Below are 24,688 nucleotides of genomic sequence, written 5' to 3' on the forward strand. Positions count from 1 at the left end.
CCACCGCCGCAGTATTGTCCGCTCCTGCAGGAGCCTTTTCTGTTTTTTCCTCACTGCCGCAGCAGTCTCCGCTTCCGCAGGAGCCTCTACCTATATTTCACCACTGCCGCAGCAGTGTCTGCTCCCGCAGGAGCCTCTACCTATATTTCACCACTGCCGCAGCAGCGTCTGCTCCCGCAGGAGCCTCTACCTATATTTCACCACTGCCGCAGCAGTCTCCGCTTCCGCAGGAGCCTCTACCTATATTTCACCACTGCCGCAGCAGTGTCTGCTCCCGCAGGAGCCTCTACCTATATTTCACCACTGCCGCAGCAGTGTCTTCTCCCGCAGGAGCCTCTACCTATATTTCACCACTGCCGCAGCAGTGTCTGCTCCCGCAGGAGCCTCTACCTATATTTCACCACTGCCGCAGCAGTGTCTGCTCCCGCAGGAGCCTCTACCTATATTTCACCACTGCCGCAGCAGTGTCTGCTCCCGCAGGAGCCTCTACCTATATTTCACCACTGCCGCAGCAGTGTCTGCTCCCGCAGGAGCCTCTACCTATATTTCACCACTGCCATAGCAGTGTCTGCTCCCGCAGGAGCCCTTTCCATCCTTCCCTACTGCCGCAATTCTCGCTGCCGCAAGAGCCTCAAAAAAATAAATAAAAATAAATAAATAAATAAATAAAAATATATATTTTATGTCCATTCTCCAATTCAACCTCATCAGGCTCGCTTTTGTCTAACTCCGGAACGCCCAATCTAAATTCACGATGGACCCTCCTTTCATCACGACTCTGGTTTAAAAATATTAGTAATCAAGTATTCTTAAAAAAAAAAAAAAAAAAAAAAAAAAAAAAATCCATCGATTAATCGAGTAATAAAATAAAATGTGTTTTTGCTTAATTATACTGATGTGCGCATGCACAGTAAATCTGATGGGTAGGATAAAATGTCTGGAGATGTTGTCCAAGTCCTTATTTAGTGAGACCGCAGACGCAGAAATTACCGTGAGCGTAACGCGCGCTTCAGTGTGTGTGTGATAAAGGAAGTCGCGCTCCTGCTCCATTCATTAACAGAGACACACAGAACATGCAGGATTTACATTTAAATACTGTTCCGGCTTAATATTTAGAGATATTAATTCGTGAATTGGATGTAAGTGCAATTACCTATTTTGATTCATTCATTCAAAAAAAAAAAAAAAAAAAATTAATAATAAAATAAATAATAATAATAATAATAATTGGCAAGTTCTTTGCCATTCCGCGTTCAACTGTAAATTCCGTTTTTGTGACTGGATTCCGCGATCCCCTCCACGTTTTCTGCATCGCGGAAATTGTAGGGCCCTAGTTGTGGTATGCTAGCTCTATCTTGCAATGGACACATGCCACAACGTTCTCTTTACGTCCTCAAATCAAAACACTGCTGACTCCTTGCAGTACGTGATTTTCGGACGCAGCGCTTGTCTCCTTCCGCCAACAAAAAAAAAAAAAAAAAAAGCGTTGTCACATTTTAAAAAATACAATAAATCATTGCGAAAGAACCTGACGTGAGATTTAGAATAAATTAAAAGAGGCTTCGAAGCAGAGGAATTTGCCTACATCATTTTTTGTAATCGCGTTACTCGAGGAATCGTTTCAGCCCTAAACTTAAGCAGCTCAAAAGGGGCCTCTCACATAATCCGATAGATGCCCTCGGTTGTTGCTCATCAGACATTTAAAAAAAAAAAAAAAAAAAAAAAAAATATTCCTCCTTAAATCATGTTGTGTACTTAAATAATAGAAGCCTCTCAGTTATCGTTTCTTCGGCCAAAGTAAGGGCCCTCCAGCCATCGTTACAATCTCCTTGCCTATTTCAGCATCGGACAGGGCTCTCCCTTCCGGTGCAGCTGGGCAGTGGCTCCCTTCGGTCGCAGTGTGAGCCTTTCATCTGTCATTGAGTTGCGCTGCGCGCTCAGCGGCAGACGGGGTTATCCCTCCCGGTGCAGCAGAGCCACAGGCCCCCTTCGGTCGTTGTGACAGCCCTCCATCCGATGCATCAAATTAAGCCTCGTATACAGTCGCAAGGGGGACTCTCCCTTCCGGTGCAGCAGAGCCGCAGCTCCCTTCGGACGCAGCGAGAGTCCCTCCATCAGTCGCGTTTTCTTGCCTACTCCGTATCGGACGGGGCTCCCCTACCGGTGCAGCAGACCCACGGCTCCCTTCGGTCGCAGGGTGAACCCCCCCGTCTGAGTTATGTTGCATGCTCAATGGCGGACCGGGATCTCCCTCCCGGGGGAACACAGCCGCTGGCTCCCTTCGGTCGCAGCAGGAGCCCTCCATCCGATGCATCAAACCGTGCCTCGAATCTTCTTGTCTATTCTGCATCTGATGGGGCTCTCCCTTCCGGTGCAGCAGACCCACGGCTCCCTTCGGTCGCAGGTTGAACCCCCCATCTGAGTTATGTTGCATGCTCAAGGGCGGACAGCGTTCTCCCTCCCGGGGGAAAAGAGCTGCTGGCTCCCTTCGGTCGCAGTGAGAGCCCTCCATCAGACGCATCAAGCCATGCCTCGCATCGCAAGGGGGACTCGCCTTTCCGGTGCAGCAGAGCAGCAGCTCCCTTCGGACGCAGCAAAAGTCCCTCCAACAGTCGTATTCCAGTTAGCGTCAATCAGGGCTCTCCCCTCCGGGGCAGCACTCCTGCTGCAGAGTTGCGAACCCCCTACGGAGGCTGGGAGAACCCTCAGAGGCAAAAAAAACGTGCCTCCATAAACCCGCAATGGGGGACTCCCCCTTCCGGTGCAGCAGAGCCGCAGCTCCCTTCGGATGCAGCGGGAGTCCCTCCAACAGTCGCGTCTCTTTGCCTTCTCAGCATCGGACTAGGGCTCCTCTTCCGGTGCAGCAGACCCACAGCTCCCTTCGGTCGCAGTGTGAACCCCCCATCTGAGTTATGTTGCATGCTCAACGATGGCTAGGGATCTCCCTCCCGATGGGGTACAGCCGCTGGCTCCCTTCGGTTGCATTAGGAGCCCTTCATCCGACGCGCCAAACCGCGGCTCGAATCTCATTGCCTATTCAGCATCTGACGGGGCTCTCCCTTCTGGTGCAGCAGACCCACGGCTCCCTTCGGTCGCAGTGTGAACCCCCCGTCCGAGTTATGTTGCATACTCTATGGCGGCCAGGGATCTCCCTCCCGATGGGATACAGTCGCTGGCTCCCTTCAGTCGCAGTGAGAGCCCTCCATCAGATGCAACAAACTGCGCCTCGTACTCAGCCGCAAGAGGGACTCTCCCTTCCGGTGCAGCAGAGCCGCAGCTCCCTTCGGAGGCAGCAAGAGTCCCTCATTTCTTGATATCAGGCATCGTGCTCCTCCCATAAGCGGCACGGAGGGCTCGCTGGTAAGACGTTGCGAGCCGCAGCTCTCGTCGAACACTGCACGGGCTCTGCCGGTCGCTCTGCATTTTCTTCCCAACACGCATATTTTGGGGGGCGACTAAATTTTAGGTCTCTGGCTGCTGTCCTATGTCTTTAAGCTTCTTTTGGGGAGTTATTTGGGTTCGGGCTATGCTCCGGGCCCAGACCCCTCCCCCAGGACAGCACGCCAAAATATGCCTACTATTTGCCTTCAGATTAGATGTAAGGGTGAACTCGTGAAATGTGGTTTTATTAACAAAGTTCGGGAGAAGCACGATCAGATAATCATCCAATTTGGCACAGGTGCATCTCGTTTAGCTAATAATCTTAAATAGCACGCAAGCGTATATATATCCAGTCTTCCTACCTCCTGTCCCACGACAGTTTTTCGGCAACCCTCCTCCACCCCAACTCCTCACTTCTAATCTATTTATCCCAAATTAGGGATAGGGGGAGTTATTTGGGTTCGGGCTATGCTCCGGGCCCAGACCCCTCCCCCAGGACAGCACGCCAAAATATGCCTACTATTTGCCTTCAGATTAGATGTAAGGGTGAACTCGTGAAATGATATGCTTTGCACCAAGAGCAAATAACCTAACTATATTTACACTGAAATAGCAAGATTTTCTGCTATTTATACTACAGTATTTATACAAATATTGGCAATTGTCTGAACCTCAATATTGTAGTTAATTACAAAACAGTATGCAATAACCTATTGATTGTAGAATCTAATTTTTTCAAATTTAAAAAAATGGATGCCACCTTATTGGGAGAATATCCCTCTAAACCTACCCTAACCGTACCAGATACATTATTTTCAACTTTTCAATTATTTCCTTAATTTATATTGACAATAAATGCCTTTCCAGTGCAATAGGAGATTTAAAAGGAGAGACAATAAAAAATCTCAACAAAAGATGGATTCGAACTCGGGTCAATCGCATCAAAGCTTCAACGTTACTTGCTGTGCCTTCTACACCACTGAAGCAAATGTCAGTCAACAGTCTTTTGTAGTGTTGACTATCCTAATTAAACGTAGATGGGCAAAATTAGTCTAAGTAGCTTCTGCCAACAAGGCAAGGTATTTGCACTTAGTGTAAATAGACACTCCGAAAATCAACACTGCTATTCATCTGCTGGAGCATTCCAAATTTCAGCATTTACAAAGGCACACTCCTGCTTTTTTGGAGGTGAAGCCGTCAATGAGTCATCATCATATTATAATTAAAACATTAATTAACAGTAATAAATGTTATTAATGCCAACAGACCAAAAAAGTTTCACCGGAACGGGAATGGCGCATCACGTGTGCCTAGCCTACTGCATTCACCCTAAAATGTATATTTTATAATTATGTATATGCTCATGTTATAATCATGTGCTCTGCGTATAGGGAGTGGCAGTACACATATTTACACATGCAGGAGGGGAGTTAGGCTATCTGTTTAAAAAGCCGTTAGCATTAGCTTATTAGGTTTACCCGGGCGATTTTAGATTTTCATTTTAGGGGGGCTCAGCCAGTGAGGCTATTATAATAATAAAAATAAATACATCACTATATAAATATAATAAAAAATGCTTGACTTATAGGGGTGGCATACCAAACTTATTGCAGTATTCCACAGTATTGAATAGATAGGTATAACATTTGACTAGTGAATAAGCCAAAGTCTTGCTGATCTCTCTCTCTCTGACACACCTGTTTACTTTACAAACACTAAATTTTACTGTTTGCATATCTAGTAGGCCCCCTTCTTTCCTTAGCTCAAGTATGCAAACCTCTGCCACATGCACTATGTTTTAAGTTGTAATATGTATGAGTAGTCCAGTTTTTATTCAGCCTATGGTAGTCCGCCTAAAAATGGCCTTGTGATGCCCATAGTTTAACTTTTTCAATTTTATGAATTAAATACTTTTTAAATTATTATTTTTTTTGTGTGTGTAATCTCTAAATGTTTGTATCTCAGGGGATACGTTGCCCTTTTGGGAGTATAATTCAAGATATAAAAATGTATATTTAAACTGAGATTTTGTGTCTTGTTTTAGAAAATCTAATCTTTTTGTAATCTTGACACATAGGCCTATTGTTGGAAAGGTCTGTCAGCCAAGGTTCCATATTTGTTAACTGCTTTGTAATATAAATTATATCGTGACAGAAAATTATTGATTTGTGACAGAAAACTAAATAACTTTTTATACTTTTTTTAATGCTTTGACTTTGATAATCTGGTATGTGTTTTCTTTAAAAAGAGACCAACCTTAAATCTGTATTATAAAGCGTTCAGGAAATACAACCATTTTGTAACAAGCATTGATAAACAAGTGTTCTGTTTTCATTGAACTCATACCCCCAAGGGGCAATGTTTCCTGGGGAATACACACATTAAAATAAAAAATAAGAGTCTTTTGTTTTGAAAAAAAAAAAAAAATACATACAGTACGGACCAAAAGTTTGGACACACCTTCTCATTCAAAGAGTTTTCTTTATTTTCATGACTATGAAAATTGTAGAGTCACACTGAAGGCATCAAGAGCTATTTGACCAAGAAGGAGAGTGATGTGGCGCTGCGCCAGATGACCTGGCCTCCACAGTCACCGGACCTGAACCCAATCGAGATGGTTTAGGGGTGAGCTGGACCGCAGACAGAAGGCAAAAGGGCCAACAAGTGCTAAGCGTCTCTCGGGGAACTCCTTCAAGACTGTTGAAGACCATTTCAGGAGAATACCTCTTGAAGCTCATCAAGAGAATGCTAAGAGTGTGCAAAGCAGTAATCAAAGCAAAAGGTGGCTACTTTGAAGAACCTACAATATGACATATTTTCAGTTGTTTCACACTTTTTTGTCATGTATATAATTCCACATATAAATCCACATGTGTTAATTCATAGTTTTGATGCCTTCAGTGTGAATCTACAATTTTCATAGTCATGAAAATAAAGAAAACTCTTTGAATGAGAAGGTGTGTCCAAACCAAATCACGGAATGTATTATTTGAGTCTCGTGGTCATTAAAAATAATTAGTTTTAAATTTAACTTAAATTGTTACTGAGACCCATTTCAGTATTGTTTGAATCTGATTTTTATTTCACTGTATGATGCAAAAATATTGATTTATGCTTTTATTTTCTTTTGCCCTGAATATTGTCATTTTAAACTGGTTTTCCAACTGTATTGATAAACTACATTTGATACAAAATGCCTCAACTGCAGAGACCATATTACATTTGCATTGTAATGTAATGTAAACCATACAAGATCAGCTGAAGCTGGTTTTAACCATTACACCCCCAAAATCTAATACCTTTTATCAATTGAAAGGTTCATGCATTCATAAACTTCTGAAACAACTGCCATTTCTTTACTCTATCATCAGAACATTTCATTATAATGTTTCAGTGAACAATTAATCTGCCCACGCTGTGTAAATTGCTCTGCAAAGTAGTAATTGTCAGATTATTAAGATGATGATAACCGAAGACAGTACAAGAAGAAACTGAAACCAGCAGAAACTCCTGAACTGAATGGCACACTAAATTAGCTAAATGTAACACCTAAAATTACAGTTGAATTTTATTGTAACATACAAAGTTAATAATTGCTTTGCAAATTATCAACTAAATAAAAAAACATTACAAACCTCCCATTCTATGTCTCATAAAACTTTTGCAAAAGATAAAGATAAGCAAATATTTAAATTTATAAGAATTAAAACATGAAAGAAAAATATCCCAAAACATAAACTCAAGAACAGCCATGTGGAAAACATGAAGGATTGTAACTCCTTGCCATTTACTAGACAGGTCGTTATGCTTGGTTGTCCACCTGAAGATTGAATCCACTTTGGTCTACCATATGCATCAAATTTTGAGGACTTTTTGGGGAAGAGTACATTATAGTGTCCGTCATCTTCTGTAAGCAAGCATAGAGGACTGGCATTCTTGTGGTCGTTCGGGTAGTATGTAATAAACTCTTCATTATCACACTTGTACAGCCGAACAACCTGGATCATCTCTTGAAGGGAATAACCCAGGAGGCACATCTCCACCTAAACAACATTACATTAGTAGAGGTTTCTTTATGAAATAAGATCACTTCAACCACTGAAACAATGCAATTAATGAATTAACAGTAGATATAATAATCTGGTAGTTATTAAATGTACATAACTGGTCCATAATAAGGCTAAAGATTTTTTGTAATCGTTCATATAAACCGCACTAACCTGTTCCAGCCCACCACTAAACCCTACATGTCTGAGGTGGTTGGTGAAAAATGTCTTGGGGCATTTAGACGAGTCACGAGCAAAGAGGAGCCAGCAGAACTCTGGTACATCAGAGCCCTTCTCCATATCTGAGTGCAACTGAATGGCAGTCCTCAGCATCAAGAACTTCAACGCTTCAAGAAGCTCGTACTCTTCATCATGACCTCTGAACACATGCTGGCAAGTGTGCTCCCTCTCCTCAAGACTTTTACACTGGACAGCCTCTTGCCACTGAAAATAAAACAATAAAATATTTCCAAGTGGGTACAGTTAAGTTTGGGGTAAATACGATTGTTTTTTATTATTATTATTATTAATACCTTTATTCATCAAGGATGCATTAAATTGTTAAAAAGTGACAGTAAATAAATTTATACTGTTAGAAAAGATTTCTATTTCAAATTATCTTTTGAACTTTTTATTCATCAAAGAATTTTGAAACAATGTATAACAGTATCCACAAATATATTAAGTAGAACAACACTGATTGTTTAAAAAAAAAATTTTCCCCCGATCACCAAATCAGCATAATGAATGATTTCTGAAGGATCATTTGAGACTGAAGATTGGAATAATTTTTGCTAAATTTCAGCTTTGCCATCACAGGAATAAATTCTATTTTTCAATTTATTTTAAATTGTAATACAAATTCACAATAGTACCCTGTTTACTGTATATTTGATCAAAATATGCAGTATTGGTGAGCAATGGAGACAGCTTTCAATAACATTTAAAAAAGCTTCCCCCAAAACATTTGAACGGTAGTGTATATAAATATTCATAAGCAATTAAAAAAAAGGTTACCTTATTCTTCAGTAGCTCCAGACATTGTTCAAGATGCTGCAATTTGCTCATGCTAGTTTCAAATGGAAACTGCCACTCCGTAATAAAATCTGAGTGCATTTCTTTTGCCCACTACAATGGAAAACCCATAATGCATCAAAATCAACTTAACACATAATAACATTCTATATTAATATACAAAAAATAATGACAGGGCTCGACAATAAGAACTGCCTGATGGCCCAGGGCCAGCGTCAAAGACATTCAGAACACAGTTGATGAGTTTGTCACTGGCCTGATTGGGCCACTGCTGCGTTGTCACAAAAGCTTATCATTTGCACATATTTACAAGCCTTTCTTAAAAAAAAAAAAAAAAAAAAAAAAAATCCATCGACTCCATTTAGTACTCCATCCTAATGATTTAATTGGAGGTTTATATGAATGAAGCTCTGAGGGGAACTTCATTTGTTCATTTGTTCTTATTTACAAACTGTCCAGTAATAACTGTTTTTAATCATTTTTGAACTTTATATTTGTTAGCCTTTTAGTTTGTGATGTGGTATCGAAATTAGAATAGAGTACTGAAAATGTTAACATCTAAAATTTTGGTGTCATAAAAAGATAGCACGGGTCAAAAACAATAATAACAGCAACAATTTTTTTGTTTGTTTTTGTGACAGGGTCACATTTGAACCACTGGCCCTACTGGGTCTGCAGAAAAAATCCTTAGCATTGAGCCCTGAATGATCAAGTAACGCTGCTTTGTGCAAGAACAGAATTAGTGAGGATGTAATATGGATGTCTAACGTCTATCACTATAAGGCTTAATTACCTTACTAATGTCAGAGTCGTGCAACCAGGCAGGAAGCTGTTTTGATTGGCTGAGCACCTGGAAGAGAGTCGCCCTTAGAGCACAGTAGTTATCACCTCTCACTCTGCACAGATTGAACTCACTGGCTATTGCTTCATATCCCTAAAAAAAAAGAGAGACATGTGTGAGTAATGCCCTTTAAAAAAGAAACACTTAGAGTAATGTGTGAAAGAAGCAGGCTCACCTTTCGGATAAGCAGACTTTTTGTGGTGTTGCCTTTCCATTCTCTCTCGCTGTAGGTCTGAAGATCCTCTGCAGCTGATACACTGCTCTGGGTCTCACCAACAGCCGCTGATGGGAATAAAGCACCTCACAGACATCTCTGCAACAGCCGCTGATGGGAATAAAGCACCTCACAGACATCTCTGCAACATTTCAGTACACACTGAATATTCTTCAAAAACTGACTTTGGATGCTGCTTGTCCTGCTGCTCTTTTTCTATTTCCTCTTCTCCTCTGTACAGGTCCACATCACTATGAAACAACAAAGACTTATGCAAAATGGTGCATAGTGAGTTGTGTCACTTCCTTAATCTAGCAAAGAAAATTTAATCAAAATGTGTTATGGACTAGTGTCTGTGAAACCCAAAAAGACAGCTGTTTAAAATAAGAAGTCTGCATTTACTGAGTGTCTGTGTGACTTAATGGTGCTATTTCATCTGCTGCACATACTCAGTGTGATGCTTGTTGTGTTTTAGCATTTGGCTTTCTGAAAAAATAAAGTCATAGGGTCCTATTATTCTAAAAAATTATTACATTTTTATAGTTGTATATATAAAAAAAAGTTTTATGAATTCTGTTAATTAGACATGCTTTTTAATTATTATAATTTACTAAAAATATTCAAATGGTGTCCAGTAATTTTAAAACGGAAAACAAATAATTGTATTTAGTCTATAAATGAATAGAATAAAGATACGCAATTAATTTTTCAAATAAGCAATTGCTCAAAATGGTTGGTGTGGAGTAAAGCGTGTCACTAAAAGTGATAGTGGAAAATTATCATAAGGAAAATGTGAAATGTAAATGTATTCCAAAATCACTTGTCTTAACCTTTGACATAACGAACCGAGTATGATCTCAATTACACATAATAGCAGATATCTAGAATTATAATTAGAAGTATTACGTTTATCTACTGTTATTTCTATTTGCATTGAATAACACTTTAGTAAAAAAGTGGCACAATCTACACTATGCTCTCCATAAGCACATATTGTATGGTAAGCTTCAGCCATACTGCATGCACTGTGTTACGATCCACTTTCCCAGTCTAGGGTTGGGAGTGGGAGTAACAAACTAACTAAATTTATAAAGGAACGAATTAAAGAAAAACGTGGAGGAATCACATCAGTCCTCTGCTCCAGAAAATACAACCACCACTTAATAAGTAAATAAGTAATGTATTTATAAAAGGGAAGGGAAGGGAAGTAATACAAATACAAATAAAAGAAGTTATGCGACTAGCACACACGCACACACACACACACACACTCTAAAAAAATAAATTAATTAAAAATACATACACAAAAACACTTCGGCATTCTGACAAACTCCACAATCTCACACCAGTAACGAAACGAATAGTAACAAAGTAATGATTTACTAACCATTTTCAGACAAAAAAAAAAAAAAAAAAAACAGCCGAAAGCGCTTTTATATAACTCACCTGCTTTTACTGTCCCACCGAACAGAATATAATATAACTACAAAATATGATAACGCGAAAAGCCTACGTATATTTCCTGTGAATAGGGGATTGTGGGATTTGTAGTTTTCCGGCGCTCTGCTGCTTGCTGTTGCCACATCCTCTTTAAGGACCCTCTTTTTTTAATCGACCACAAGCTTATTTGTTCAAGCAAACATTTCTTAGATTGAACAGTTTTTGAGCCTTTCTGTGCCACACTGTCACCTGTTTGGGCTTGTTTGCGTTTTATGTGGTCTGAAGTTGTGTGTAAGTCAGTTTTTATGTTTTATTTTATCTTCTTTTATCGTTGTTTTATTTATATTGATGTCAAACTATGCTTTATTGTACATTTAGAACCTTTTATAGTTGTTTGATTTTGATTTTATTTGATTTTATTCTTGTGAAGCACTTGAGTTTCATTTTATGTAGCCTATGGAAAGTGGTATACAAATAAATGTGTATTATTATTATTATTATCCCCATAGCATAATAATAGAGTAACCATTTTATCTGCATTAGTGGCAAATAACTCAGGCGTTTCTCTTGTGGTGAATGATTTTTCATCTAGTTGTCGTGCACAAACCATTTTGCTTTTCAGGATTTCTGCTGGAAAATAGTTCCTATGTCACACCACTATTTGCGAATACATTTATTTTTTTCACTTGAAAGCTCATGATTTTGAATAAGTTGCATGATGATTGGTAAATATTTATATTTACTTAGGCTATTATAGGCCTACTTATTAATCATATTAATTTTAATAAAAAAAAAAATAATAATAATAATAAAAACATTTGTGGCCTCGGCCTACCCATCTGCCATATTTCTGTATTGTCTGCCTTCAGGATATGACTTTATATGATTTTAAACTTAAAACAGTCCGACCCTAGTCTACAACTGCCCAGGCCAATGCTGTGTAGGATATTTTTTCATCCACTAGATGACAGCACTAGTTTGTTTCAGAATGGTTGAGACTTTTATTTTTGATAGGTAATAATAGGAGATCATTTTGAAAGTGAAATTGGTAATAAATTAATAAATGAATGAATAAATAAAGGTTTACATGTACACGTTTCGAAGTATGTAGGCTGTCAGTTTAAGATAAACTAAAACTGAAATAAAAAGGGGGCGAAATGTTATATTTAATATTTATTAATAATTGCTTAATTTAAAAAAAGAGGATGAACAGGGCTATGGGCAATATGTGTGACCGTGACCACACAGCGCCTGCTTTGCCTTTGCCAATGAGGGGGCATCAAAAGTGGGCAAAAGGGAGGGATTGGAGCGTAAAACGTGAGAGTGTAAGAATACATGCAACCACAAGAGATGCAGTAGAGCATATTCACTTGCGAAGCTCTACCAGTCTCTCTAGGTAGTCACATAGCCTTGCACATGCTTATACGTATTAAAATGTTGTCCAAAAAAATAGTCGATGATTTTTTCAAGAGTATTTGATATCCTGTGTTTTAGATATTGACGATTAGCGCTTTGGTGAGGGCTCTCTGAGGCGCGTACTGTGTCTTTAAATGCCGCTCCTCCCCCTCCGCTCTCCTCTGCTCTGGAGGTGCTGAAACGTCGCCTTTCTCGTTTCAGAGCTCTAGCAGCCATGGCTGAAATAAAGACGGGCATTTTTGCCAAAAACGTCCAAAAGAGGCTCAGTCGGGCGCAGGAAAAGGTATGGATTTAATGACTTCCTTATTTGTGATAGATCAACATCGACTTGATTGTTAGAAGACGTTTGACAAAGCCAGAGGCAGCATTTTGTGTTCGTGGAGCTGTCCAGCAGATTCTCCAGGCAGGGGAAGGAGTTTCAGGTGTGCGATTTAACCAGCAATATTTTAGGTTAAAGGATTTGTTTCTTCTTCTTTTCAGCTTTCTCACATGCTTATTTTACATTTTCACTGCATCAGACCTTAAACATAATTCCCGGCGTCAAAAATGCGCAGATTGCAATCTTAGCCAGCACTGCCATTTAAAAGCAACTCAGGTGCTGACAGACATCACACTTAAACCCAAGAGGAATCATGATACTTTGTGTTCTAAATGTATTGTATACAACTTCCTGAAGGAGAAATGATTCATCTCAGTTTGAAAGCAATGGATGACTAGTAGCCTAGATTAATGTGTCACGGATACAGTGCCACGTATTCGACTCCTGTTTGTCTCACCATTCATCCTTCTTATTTTGACAGATTGTTTTTCCCTAGATCAGTTTTCCTTGTATTTCTGACGATGTAATCCATTATTACTCAAGATATTGGTTGAAGCTGTCATGTTCCTGCAAGGTCAGGAGAAGGGGAGGCGGGGATGCCCTCGTCTATGCGGTATGAATACTAGCGGGAGGAGGTTTCCGAGCGGCCACGAGATCGTGAAGGCCGCTTTTAATGTGTTTGTAGAGAGACACGCAACAGTCTTTCTCTGTTCAGACCGAGAAATGAATAGACCATTAAGTGTGTGTCGCTTTCGCTTGATGTTTTTGACAATAAATTGGCATTTAACTGTAGAATGGGATTTGGTTTTCGTGGTTTTGCTTTGACAGCCTGCGCAATATTTTGCAGTTGGTATCGAGCTGAATAGGAAACGTCTGTCAGCTAGTAAACCGAAGGCGTCTGGTAAACAGAGCAGTAGTGGTTTTGCCGAGCTGCAGTAAGAGGATTGTTTTTCTTTTAATCCCCATGGTTCACTCACAGACTGAAGGCAGGCCACCTGTAATGAGACATCGAAAGTGAAGATTCCCTGGAGATCCGTGTTTCATCTTATCATGTGTATGAACTGTGCGTGTCACACTGTGGTGGGGTTTTTCAGAGTGAATTGTGCGAAAGTGGGACAGGTTTTGGTAGATTCCTGGTGGAGGCTTGATGAAAGCTTCATATTTTTCATAAGTCTTTTGGGATTTTGTGATGCCAAAATCCTCTGTAAATAGGCTAGATCAAAATAATAGACTGGTGATCACATTTATCCCATGTGTGTTTGCTCCAATTACAGAATTTCACTGCAACCTTGTATGTCATGTTATCTCTTAATAATATACTTATGAGTGGCCATTATCTATCAGAACAGTTTTAATAATGTCCCATTAGAAATAAAAGATACTGCCAAAATATTATAAAAATAAAGTAGAACTACTTCTAATTATTTGACATATAGCTTTTAATAATGATAATTTTTACATAATGTATTACATATATTTTACATAATGATAATGATTATATATATATGTATATATATATATATATATATATATATATATATATATATATATATATATATATATATATATATATATATATATATATATATATATAAAGAAAAATTAAACACGAGTGTTCTCTCTCTCTCTAGCTTGTATGTGATTTTTTTAACCACAGTGCAAGTTTATAATCTTAATAGAGGTTTATTGTAAATATTTCTGTGTGTATTGCTGAGATCATTTAGACATCAAAACCATAACCACTACAATGACATGCGGCAAATGAAAACATTTTCATAATGACAAGACCTTTGTGGCATTTATTAATGACTGTTTCATTTGATTGCCTCATGATATTTAAAAAGCAATCTATCATGAATATTATTTTTCTTACCTTGATGACTCATGATTAATGGTAATAATTAAAATCATAGCTTTGGTCTGTTGCCAACATTTATTTATATTTCTCTAATTTGTATTATATTAAATGTTTGTCATATTTTGGTATAATTTCTAGTGTGTCTAGTTCCTATTATTTATGATTTCACAATTTTGATGATGCAGTTTTGAAGCCACGCAGCAAAATATCTAATCAGATTTCAAATATCTCTCTGATTTCATAAGAGCATCATGAAGCCACACAGTTCAAGAATGTTCAGTCTGGCTGCTCACAATGTCTATCAGTGTAACATGATTCCATTAAAGGTTAAGACCAGCACATTTAGGAACAGGTATACAATTTACTGCCTCTGGAACAGAAGGTCCTGAGCAGGGCAGATAACATGATAAGGGGTGTAAGGGATCCTTTAATCTGAATCCCCGTGGGGACAAAATACCTCACAGTCAACTGAAATGACTCATACTCCTGTTGCTTACTGTCACAGAAAGATTGAAGCAACATGACAATGTAATTGTGAACTGAATGAAACATTGTGCTAAGCGCTGTAAATTGTTTTACAAATAATTTAATACCTTTACTAAGCAGCATCAAAATAAATAAATAATGCATGTAAATTATTTTGTCTTATGCTCTTGTGTATTGCATGATAAATGTTATCATTGTTGAAGTAGCACTGTACAGTTTGCTATAAAACATTTGCTTTTCCACAATATTTTGCAAAGATATGAGATTATTTTTTAAACATTATAAAACACTTTATGAAGGATAACCTATTTGTGGACATAAACTAGGACATCACGGTAGGGTGGAGTGTGTTTTAAAGGCCTAAGTTGGGTTAATATTTCATTGGCCGGTTGCTACCGTTGTATCGTGTTTCCAGTTTGGGCTTTGTGTCTCAGACTAGAGTTCTGTGTTGATCCTCTGGCACTAGATGTGAGGTTTACGTCATTTGTTAAGAAATGAAACATACAGATTAGCACACACTTTGTCTTTTATAGTGTGATACAGTGCTGTTTAAAACTTTGCACTTTTAAATAATTACATATTTAGGCAATATATCTAAAAACAAAGGGAGGTATCTGGTTCTATCATTAATTTTCCCAGCAGAAAAAAAATTCTGAACCCTTTCCATTTGCCAGTTTTATTAATATTTTTGTGCCTTATAAGTATTGTTCCTGAATCCTGATTATAGAGCACCGCATTAATATTAATATACTGTGATGTAGATAATTTGATGATGATTATAATGATGTCATTATATATGTATGATGGGATGTTATCTATTGATCCATATCAAAGCCTCTTCCAATATGTATCAGTGTCTTACAAAGAAATCATCCAGATGGCACGTTCTTACCACCAGGAGTAATGAGGAGCTTTGACATTATTCATGTTCCCCGGGGGCTGTCCCTGTGCTTTCCTGAAGGAGACTCGTGCCATATACTTTCACATGTGGTGGGAGGTAACAGTATACTGAACTGAACTGTACATACAGTTTACTGTACTAACACATAAAACATGTTAGTGTGATTGTAATCATACTTATAACATTTAAGGTTGCATGACAAACAGGATAGCTGGTTTATAGAAGAACATACTGACATCTGGTTTAGCTGTACTGGGTGAAAAAAACTCAAGGTTGTTGGTAAAGCACTATGTGTGTGTTTGCCAAAGCAAAACATCCACTGCCTTTGCATTAGACTATAAAGACTTCAATTGTTTGCACAGAACCTGCGTACATTATGTCCATTGACTTCATGTTGTCATTGTATGAATGTTGTGTATTATTCATGTCGTTTGGCGTACTGAATGAAAGAATCATACTGTGTAAATATTTAGCTATTCAAACATTACATAAAAAGGCTATAGCGAAAACTGAGAAGCTTTTGAATACTTCTAGCTGAGATAAAATCGAAACGGGCACTCCTCTTGATCTTAGCAAATTCAATCTTTGAGTAACAGTCGAGACGTGTTTGTTACTATGGGTAGGCAGCAAGTTGGTCATGTGACAGAAGTCCTCTTTTTGTCAGTGAGACCTGACAGACTAGGAAGTGTAATTTATGCCCATTCTTCCTCCCCCACTCCTGCTCAGCCCTTTCTTTGTGTGTGTGTCATACTGTCCACAGGGTTTTCAGACACTCTTAGAGGATTCCCTCATGGGAATTCAGTCATGGCTTGGTTGAATCAATGAGAATGCTGTGGGAACGGGTTCATGCTGGCCTTTATCATTAATTTAACGATAATTAGACATGCAAGCATTTATATAGACTACAAAAAATGTTTGGGAGTTATGTGTGATGTTTGGTATTTTACTTGGTCTAGGCATTAACACTAAAGTATTTTGTCAGGAAAAGTGTGCTTGGATACATCGTCAAAAAAAAAAATATATAAAAAAAAAATATATATATATATATATATATATATATATATATATATATATATATATATATATATATATATATATATATATATATATAATTCTCTGACTCCTTGTGTATCTGACTCTGTTTTCAGGTTCTGCAGAAGTTGGGAAAGGCGGATGAGACAAAAGATGAACAGTTCGAGCAGTGTGTGCAGAATTTCAAAAGACAGGAGGTAAGATGAGTCTGGTCTATAGGGCTATGCTGTGTGAAGGGTCAGTATAAGTGGAAAAATATCCAATTACACTTTTTATCTTGTAAGAGTTCTGAACGATATCTGCATATATACCACACAGGCTTGACTTTAACAATGTTTAACATGGCTCACTGCATTAGACAGTAATATTAAAACACCAAACTCGGCACACACTTTATTAATAAAGCATACTATGAATAGAGAAGCATATGAATCCTGAATATGACTGCAATGATTTATCTTGACAGAACTCATATAAATATTTTTAATGTGATAGTTTAATCCTTTCATCAAAATCATTAATTAGTACCGATTCTTCATGACAGTGATTATAAACACAGATCCGCTGTAAACATCCAGGGGTCTAGCGGTTGAATTTGTGCTAATCGTGTTAACGGTTCTGGGTTCTAATCTGCCCTCATATAATTTTTTTCCTCATTAAGACCAAATGTGCTCGTCTGTGAACAAGTCGCTGTCACTGATATCAGCGGCAACGTGCACTCAGCATGATTTCAAAAGCAACACGTTTCAGCTTCAAATCTCCTCTTATTTAACACAAACGATTGAAATTAATACTCTGCTAGTCAACAGGAAATGTTTCATTTGTAATAGATATATCTGTACCGCGTGCTCAAAAACAACTGACATGCAGCTTGCATTAACAGGGGAATATCCGATCTTTCTGCTAACAGGGCATTCACAAATGTTCACAAAATTCATATCAGATTTATTTATATGAATGAGGCCTGAAAACGATCTGAGAATATCGGTATCCATGTGTTTTTTTCCTGCTTACAGGTTTGTAGGCCTTTTTACAACAGTACTGATTCTCATTCCTGCTGTCACTACAGCACTTCAATCCCACAGAACTACAAAAGCACTGCCAGGATGCACAGCACAGATACAATTCTCTCTCTACTCTCTTTCTTTAGAACTATGTCGGCTAATGCAATACACACTCCATTAGCTATATCTCATTATTTGTGGCCTTTTGGCTTTTACATATATCTCAGCATTTAAAGGGGTGTTTTTTATATTTCAGGAGCTGTCATTAGAACCAAATAGACATTGTAGCCAATTAGATTTAGAATACAAGTGAAAACAATAATAATTTAAAAAAACTTGTAATTGTTTTCCCCAGTATATTCATACTAAAAGATTTTAATATGGAAATCTTAAAATACATTTTATTTGCTCGAGAGACATCTCGAAACAAACTTTATGAAATGTATTGGGCAAATGAAAAGTGTTTTAAATTCATCAAATTATGTTTAATTTTATATTTCACAAATTAAAGTTGTAGTGAAGTGTCTGTGAGGGAAGATAGGGAGGGAAAGTGTTCCAGAAGATGTGTGTGTTTGCTGAAGAAATAGCAGCAGTCTAATCCCACCCTCTTCACCTGTCCTCACTAATCCTGATTAGACTGCTTTATGCTCCATTGTGCCAGTGCTTCCAGAAACACTCTCCTCTCCTCTGCTCACCTCCTCTCTCACCTCCAGACATCTCTTTTCATTTAACCCCTCTCTCTCAAGGACTGTTTGCTCTGTACTTTCCGTAGTCATGTGATAAATTGGTTTGTGGAAAGTGAAGTACATGCAGAATAAATAGGTGCAATATTAATTTGCTGAGTCAGAGTCGATCACTACATCTGGAGGATACCAGTCACAGCCAAAACTGAACCCACACAGCATATGCTAAAAGTCTGTTTCATAAAATGCTTGTTAGAGCAGATACATGGAGCCATTAACTGCGTTGCGATATTGTACACATCAATTCTCTGCATCAGGGCGTGTAAAATACTGTCAGTTTGATACTGGTCAATTGTAATGGCCACCCTAGACTGTAAAAGACTCAGTAAATGTTAAACAACCACATCCCAATCCTTTAGTCGAGCTAAAATAACCATTATAATATTTCACACACAGATGACATATTGACATATTCTAGTGGCCACAAGATATCACTAATGAAGTTGTCTTTTAAAACAACATGAGCACCTTTGCTGAAATGTTTGTGTGTCTTTTAATCAAAGTGATGAGTAATCAAAGTAATACTTGCATATTTCAGACTTACGCTTCTAAAGGTGCATTATTTAACCATATTGTATAGATAAAGATCATCAGAGCTGGGCTTTTCATTTAAATTCTCCTTGTAGCCACCTTAGAGTGCAGAAACTGAAATGACTTCCATCTGCTGCATTAACTGGAAAGCTAATTGTGAACGCATCTTTTGTTAGTCTGCTTGTGATTTTCAGTGTGACGCTTTGATTTCAGCACCATGGACAGCAATTATTCTCCGCTGCTTGAAATGCTAGTTATTATGTTGTCCGCAGTATGAAGAGCTTTTTTACTGTGATTCGATTCGCTTCAGCTATGAATTTAAGAATGAATGCTCAGAATGAATGTTTATATATATATATATATATATATATATATATATATATATATATATATATATATATACGCACCACAAACTTTTAAACTGCAGAGGATGTCTAAAACTACTGCCTTTTTCTTTCATTGACAGATCTGAAAAAATCTGAAAAGAAAACCTCACTAGTATAGCAAGGCAATTTAATGTTTACATTATCAGCCTGTGTGGTTTAATGCCTGATGTGATGGACGTTAAAAATAAATCAACTTTTTTGTGTTCTGATCCATAGTTTGAGGGCTCTAGGCTTCAGAGGGAGATGAAAGCCTACATAGCAGCTGTCAAAGGTGAAAACATTGCAAAATACACTCATACAAGTACATACACATATGTGCCCTGGACCACAAAACCAGTCTTAAGTGTCAATTTATACACAATCAAGCTTAATAAATAAGCTTTCAGTTGATGTATGATTTATTAGGATCGGACAATATTTGTTTGAGATACGACTATTTGAAATCTGGAATCTGAGGGAGCAAAAAAAATCTAAATAAAATAATATTTTAAAATACTATAGAAATATACCCCAGTGACTTAAAACTAGTTTTGTGGTCCAGGGTCACATATCTGCTTACTACTGAATTGGATTCTCTTTTTGTTATGATTGCAGGGATGCAGCAAGCGTCTAGGAACCTGACAGAGTCATTACATGAAGTATATGAGTCTGACTGGCACGGCAAAGATGATGTCATGGTTATTGGAAAGGTAACCAGAAATACAGTTGGGATTGTCCATGTGTTAGTACTAGTATTTAAAATACTGACATTATAATGATTTTGAAACAGCATTGCCAAATTTCATTAAAAGACATACTACTGTTGTTAAGGTGGGTGAAAATGAAATACCTGACCTCTGGGACCCTGAGGATTGTGTTCAATTCAAAATTCAAAACAATTCTCACCAACTCTGGAACATTCTCATCTTTTCTTGTCCGATCTGAAGTTTAAGAACAGGCAAGAGGTTTTGGCAGTCTCTCACACGACTCCGCTGAGGGATTTGTACTCAATACCTGTGCCAAAGATAAAATGCTGTGGCTTTTAGGAAAAATGGGGTCAAGTCACTGAGCCATTTAGGTCTATTATGCAGCCCATGCACATGCATTTCACAGATAATTTATAAGATATATTCAGAAGGGGTCATGTCAACTGGTTATCTTAATTAATCTTCAGGCTGTTAAAATTCCCATACAGCAAATTTAATAGCTGGAATTATAGCATATAGGTATGTATACTGTATATTTATTATTTAGAGGAAAGAAATGCTTCAAGTCATTTTATTTTATTTTGAGTATCACACAAGCAATAGTGCTAATTATCAGGCTGCATATTGTTTATATTAGCACTTTTTTCACTAGCAGCAGCAGAGAAAGTTTATGTGTCAGACTGCAGAAAAAAACAAACCATTCCATCTGTCCTTCTGTCACAGACACACAGATGATGTGGTTTGAGGGAGGAAGTTATTAATAGTGAATAATGACATATGTCATTTTTAGTATGGAAGTGGGGCTGTCCTCAGAGAATTTCAATTTCATTTACCCAAGGACACTCATTTTTGTTTACTCGCACCTCAACCGAATTCTGCTTCCTGGATCTGATTCGCATCCTCTGTGGATGAGTAAGAGCCTAATTAGATTTTAATTTCTCTGCTGCTGAATCTCAAATCCAACACCCCATACTCATCTATGTTGCAGAAGCTGCAGAATAACATTCAGAGGGGCTTATACAGTAAATTCTCTCTTCCGTCGCTCTGTTAAATCTCTCATGCTTGTCAAATGCTCTCAGTTAATCTGACTGATGGCTGTCTTGTCTCCTCTGCAGAACTGTGATGCTTTGTGGGAGGACTTCCATCAGAAGCTGGTAGACTCTACCATCGACACACTGGAAACATATTTGACTCAGTTCCCAGATCTCAAGGTGCCGATGTCATTTTACCTCATGCTGAATTGGTTTAAAGGGGAAGGGTCATTCATATCCCTGTTATCCATATTATTTAAGAGGATGCATGCGCCAGCTCAGTGCTGAGAATAAATGCAAAACATATTCAGCAGAAGGGTAACCATAGTAACCCCAAGTGTTTCCCCCCCTCCAGATACGTGTTGCAAAGAGAAGCAGGAAGTTAATTGACTATGACAGTGCAAGGCACCATCTTGAGACCCTGCAGGCTCAACCATGAGGAATGAGAAAAAGATAGCAAGGTATACAAGTCTTTTCTGTTTGTGCATCACAACTTGATCTTTAAAATGTTATGAAAACAGTGGTTGAAACCATAAAATTGCTGCCCCAGTGATCTGAGCTATTGCCTGAACATATGTACCATATCTGTGTGTAGGCAGAGGAAGACTTGAAAAAGGCCCAAAGGGTTTTTGATGATCTCAACGTTGGCCTGCAGGATGAACTGCCCACACTCTGGGATAGGTGAGACATTTTAAGACTGACTGCTGCTAAAATCTGAGTTTAATACTAGGCCTACGTGAAAAGCATTCAAAGAATCGTTTCTGTTATCCTGACGGCTTTTCTATAGTTGCTGCTTTATTATTTTTAATTCTGGTAAGAAACATCTGATATGATGAGACCTCCAGACCTATATGGTGCGAAAAGGTCCAAAAGAGTTCAAATTCCCTGGTTGTTCTCATTGTTGTAGTTGCATATTTGTTGGGTTATGTTTTGACCCTTTGTTCACATTCGGCACTAACTGTTAGAACAACATTATGTGGAAGAATAGCTCAATAAATAGCCACCAGTCTCTTATATAACTAAAGCCCTGCTGTGCCCAGTATAATTACTGTATTCTTCAGTGGGGTGGCAGTAATAGGTACAGCCTGGTGCCCTGACAATACAAGGCTCTGGCCAATAATATTGATTTCATTTGACCAAGGCCTTCATGGAATTTACATTTACATCCCAACATTCTACATTTATCCATTAGTTGCACAGCATGCTAGCGTGTGAACACTCATGTCACTTGCTGCGGTTACACGGAGTAGAGGAGGTAAGATGTTGTTTTCTCAACACTTTTTAAAGGGAAAGGAATATGCTGCACTGATCACAAGAAGAAATTGGGGCAAATTTGTAAAATATTTTCATGTAGATTGAAATACTGTTGGTCTTGATGGGAAAAAAAGCTTGCTTTTTATGTTTGTCTGGCGGGGAGTTAATCTGGTATTTAAAGCAACTCCATGGCATTAAGCTAGCTAATATAAAATGTGTGGCTCTGATGTGTGGGTTGAAGGTAAGTGTATGTTTTCCATTGTTGATTGAATGAGTTAGATATAACAAAATTCATATAGATGAAAATAGCATGATTGATATGGGTAGATATGGTAACATGCGATGAATAGCTGTTTTAACACAACAGGAGTCATTTGCTTTGACACAAGGATCAGAGTGTAAGTGTCTAGATTAGTCATCAGTTGATTTACAGTACTTATTTATGATGCTTTTTTTTATATAACGATATGCTCTGATTTACTCCGACATATTTGTAGTTATGATGTGCATAACCTGTATATTCCAGCAAATTTGTGTTTTTAAAGGAACAGTTCAACAATAAACATTGTTTGCTAATCTTCATGTCATTCTTTAGTTCTTTTTGCCCATATAATAAAATATTTCTTCCTGCTGTGGATCACTTTTTTTTCTTCATACAATGAAAGTCAGTTGGGTCTAATGTTGCTTTGGACTCCTTTGACTTTCTGTTAATTGGACAAAAAGAGTCGCATTTTGGAACAGAATGACTGAGTAAATGATGTGTAAACTATGCCATTTACTACTTTAAGTATTATTGTAGATTATAGTATTTTGATGGTAATACAATATGTGCTGTATCTTTTGGTCAGCTGTATGTTGTGGTGAATATGCTCCGGTAAGCATTATGCTGTTTTGAGCTGAAAGGGTCTGTCTGCTCACTGGAGCAACATCCTGGTTACATAATCTATCCAATCATCAGCTTCCTCTCTGCACCAGACCCTGCAGCCGTGCTCATTTCAGCTCAAACCAGAAAGCATAAATGACTGAGATACATTAATAACTGTTGCAGACATCAATGGCTGTATCACTTTATATTTGTATTATTTAGAATTTTAGGGTTCTAACTGACATGCAGGCGTGAACTGAGGCATTAAAGCTTATAGGAGCAACTTGCAGATATGATTCTGCATTCTTTGTTTCAAAAGGATTAATAAGCTTTACTATTTTGCTTGATGTATTAATGTTTGAGATGCAGAGGTTATTTGACTTTGGATCTCTTTTCACTCGTGACCCTGGACAACAAAATTAGTCATAAAGGTAAATTTTATGAAACTGAGATTTACACATCATCTGAAAGCTGAATAGATAAGCTTTGTTAGGATAGGACAATATTTGGCTGAGATACAGCTATTTGAAAATCTGGAATCTGAGGGTGCAAAAAAATTAAATATTGAAAAAATTGTCTTTAAAGAGTTCCAAATGAAAAAGTTCTTATCAATGCATATTACTAATCAAAAATTAAGTTTTGATATATTAATGGTAGGAAATGTACAAAATATCTTCATGGAACATGATTTTTACGTAATATCCTAATGATTTTTGGCATTGGCTATAAAATATACCCAGCGACTTAAGGCTGGTTTTGTGGTCCAGGTTCACATATATGTGGTAAAAAGTTATTGATATTTTAAAACAGAAACAAGGAATTCTTAAACTCTAAATGTCATCATCAGTGTCCATCTGTTTTTCCTTTTGTACACCATCCAGATGCTTCTTCAACATATTGCGCACTTGTTGGAGGCCGGAGCCTAATCATTATTCTTCTCCTTTTCTCTTTGCAGTCGGGTGGGGTTCTATGTAAGCACCTTCAAAAACGTCTCCAGCCTGGAAGCCCGATTCCATAGGGAGATCTCTTTTGTGAGTTAGATTAATTTCTAAAGCTCTTGAAACTGTTATGATGTCCTCTAAACAAAAAACACAAAGCACATGTTCCTCCTTGTGAATCATTCTTGTTTCTAGACACTTTTGATTGACATCCGAGGAACAGTTCCTGCGACATGAGGGTTATAGAGGAACTGTGTTATCAAGAGTGGTTTATGACAAAA

At 38.0% G+C, this 24,688-nt stretch overlaps 2 protein-coding genes across 5 annotated transcripts; one reads left to right on the plus strand and one right to left on the minus strand.

The window, feature by feature from the left end:
- Positions 1-6,936: 6,936 nt before the first annotated feature.
- LOC113078259 (ubiquitin thioesterase otulin-like) lies at positions 6,937-11,037 on the minus strand. 4 transcript variants are annotated; one of them, XM_026250587.1, is made up of 7 exons: positions 10,964-11,019; positions 9,703-9,768; positions 9,479-9,628; positions 9,256-9,396; positions 8,445-8,555; positions 7,602-7,871; positions 6,937-7,424 (listed from the first exon to the last, which is right to left on the minus strand). In XM_026250587.1, exons 5-7 carry the CDS (start codon positions 8,541-8,543, stop codon positions 7,032-7,034), a joined length of 762 nt encoding a protein of 253 aa, XP_026106372.1. In that variant the 5' UTR covers positions 8,544-8,555; positions 9,256-9,396; positions 9,479-9,628; positions 9,703-9,768; positions 10,964-11,019; the 3' UTR covers positions 6,937-7,031. The 4 variants fall into 4 exon arrangements, with proteins under 4 accessions (XP_026106372.1, XP_026106369.1, XP_026106371.1 ...); XM_026250584.1 differs by having other exon boundaries at positions 9,479-9,768; positions 10,964-11,037; XM_026250586.1 differs by lacking the exon at positions 10,964-11,019 and having other exon boundaries at positions 9,703-10,077.
- A 1,374-nt stretch (positions 11,038-12,411) lies between these two features.
- Positions 12,412-21,789, plus strand: LOC113078256 (amphiphysin-like). Its single transcript, XM_026250580.1, has 6 exons — positions 12,412-12,656; positions 17,086-17,166; positions 19,850-19,904; positions 20,228-20,322; positions 21,435-21,530; positions 21,706-21,789. Exons 1-6 carry the CDS (start codon positions 12,588-12,590, stop codon positions 21,787-21,789), a joined length of 480 nt encoding a protein of 159 aa, XP_026106365.1. The 5' UTR covers positions 12,412-12,587.
- Positions 21,790-24,688: the final 2,899 nt, after the last annotated feature.

Source organism: Carassius auratus, unplaced genomic scaffold, assembly GCF_003368295.1.
Source record: "Carassius auratus strain Wakin unplaced genomic scaffold, ASM336829v1 scaf_tig00024920, whole genome shotgun sequence".
NCBI lineage: Eukaryota > Metazoa > Chordata > Actinopteri > Cypriniformes > Cyprinidae > Carassius > Carassius auratus.

What these genes read in the sequence shown, in the direction of transcription:
- LOC113078259 (XM_026250584.1), bottom strand. Translation starts at nt 8,543, where the DNA reads ATGCACTCAGATTTTATTACGGAGTGGCAGTTTCCATTTGAAACTAGC. An exon ending in TGGAGCTACTGAAGAATAAG is followed by an intron (nt 7,872 to 8,444) that starts GTAACCTTTTTT and finishes TTTTATTTTCAG; the next exon opens with TGGCAAGAGGCTGTCCAGTG. An exon ending in TTAGTGGTGGGCTGGAACAG is followed by an intron (nt 7,425 to 7,601) that starts GTTAGTGCGGTT and finishes AATGTTGTTTAG; the next exon opens with GTGGAGATGTGCCTCCTGGG.
- LOC113078256 (XM_026250580.1), top strand. Translation starts at nt 12,588, where the DNA reads ATGGCTGAAATAAAGACGGGCATTTTTGCCAAAAACGTCCAAAAGAGG. An exon ending in CTACATAGCAGCTGTCAAAG is followed by an intron (nt 19,905 to 20,227) that starts GTGAAAACATTG and finishes TTATGATTGCAG; the next exon opens with GGATGCAGCAAGCGTCTAGG. An exon ending in ATGTCATGGTTATTGGAAAG is followed by an intron (nt 20,323 to 21,434) that starts GTAACCAGAAAT and finishes TCTCCTCTGCAG; the next exon opens with AACTGTGATGCTTTGTGGGA.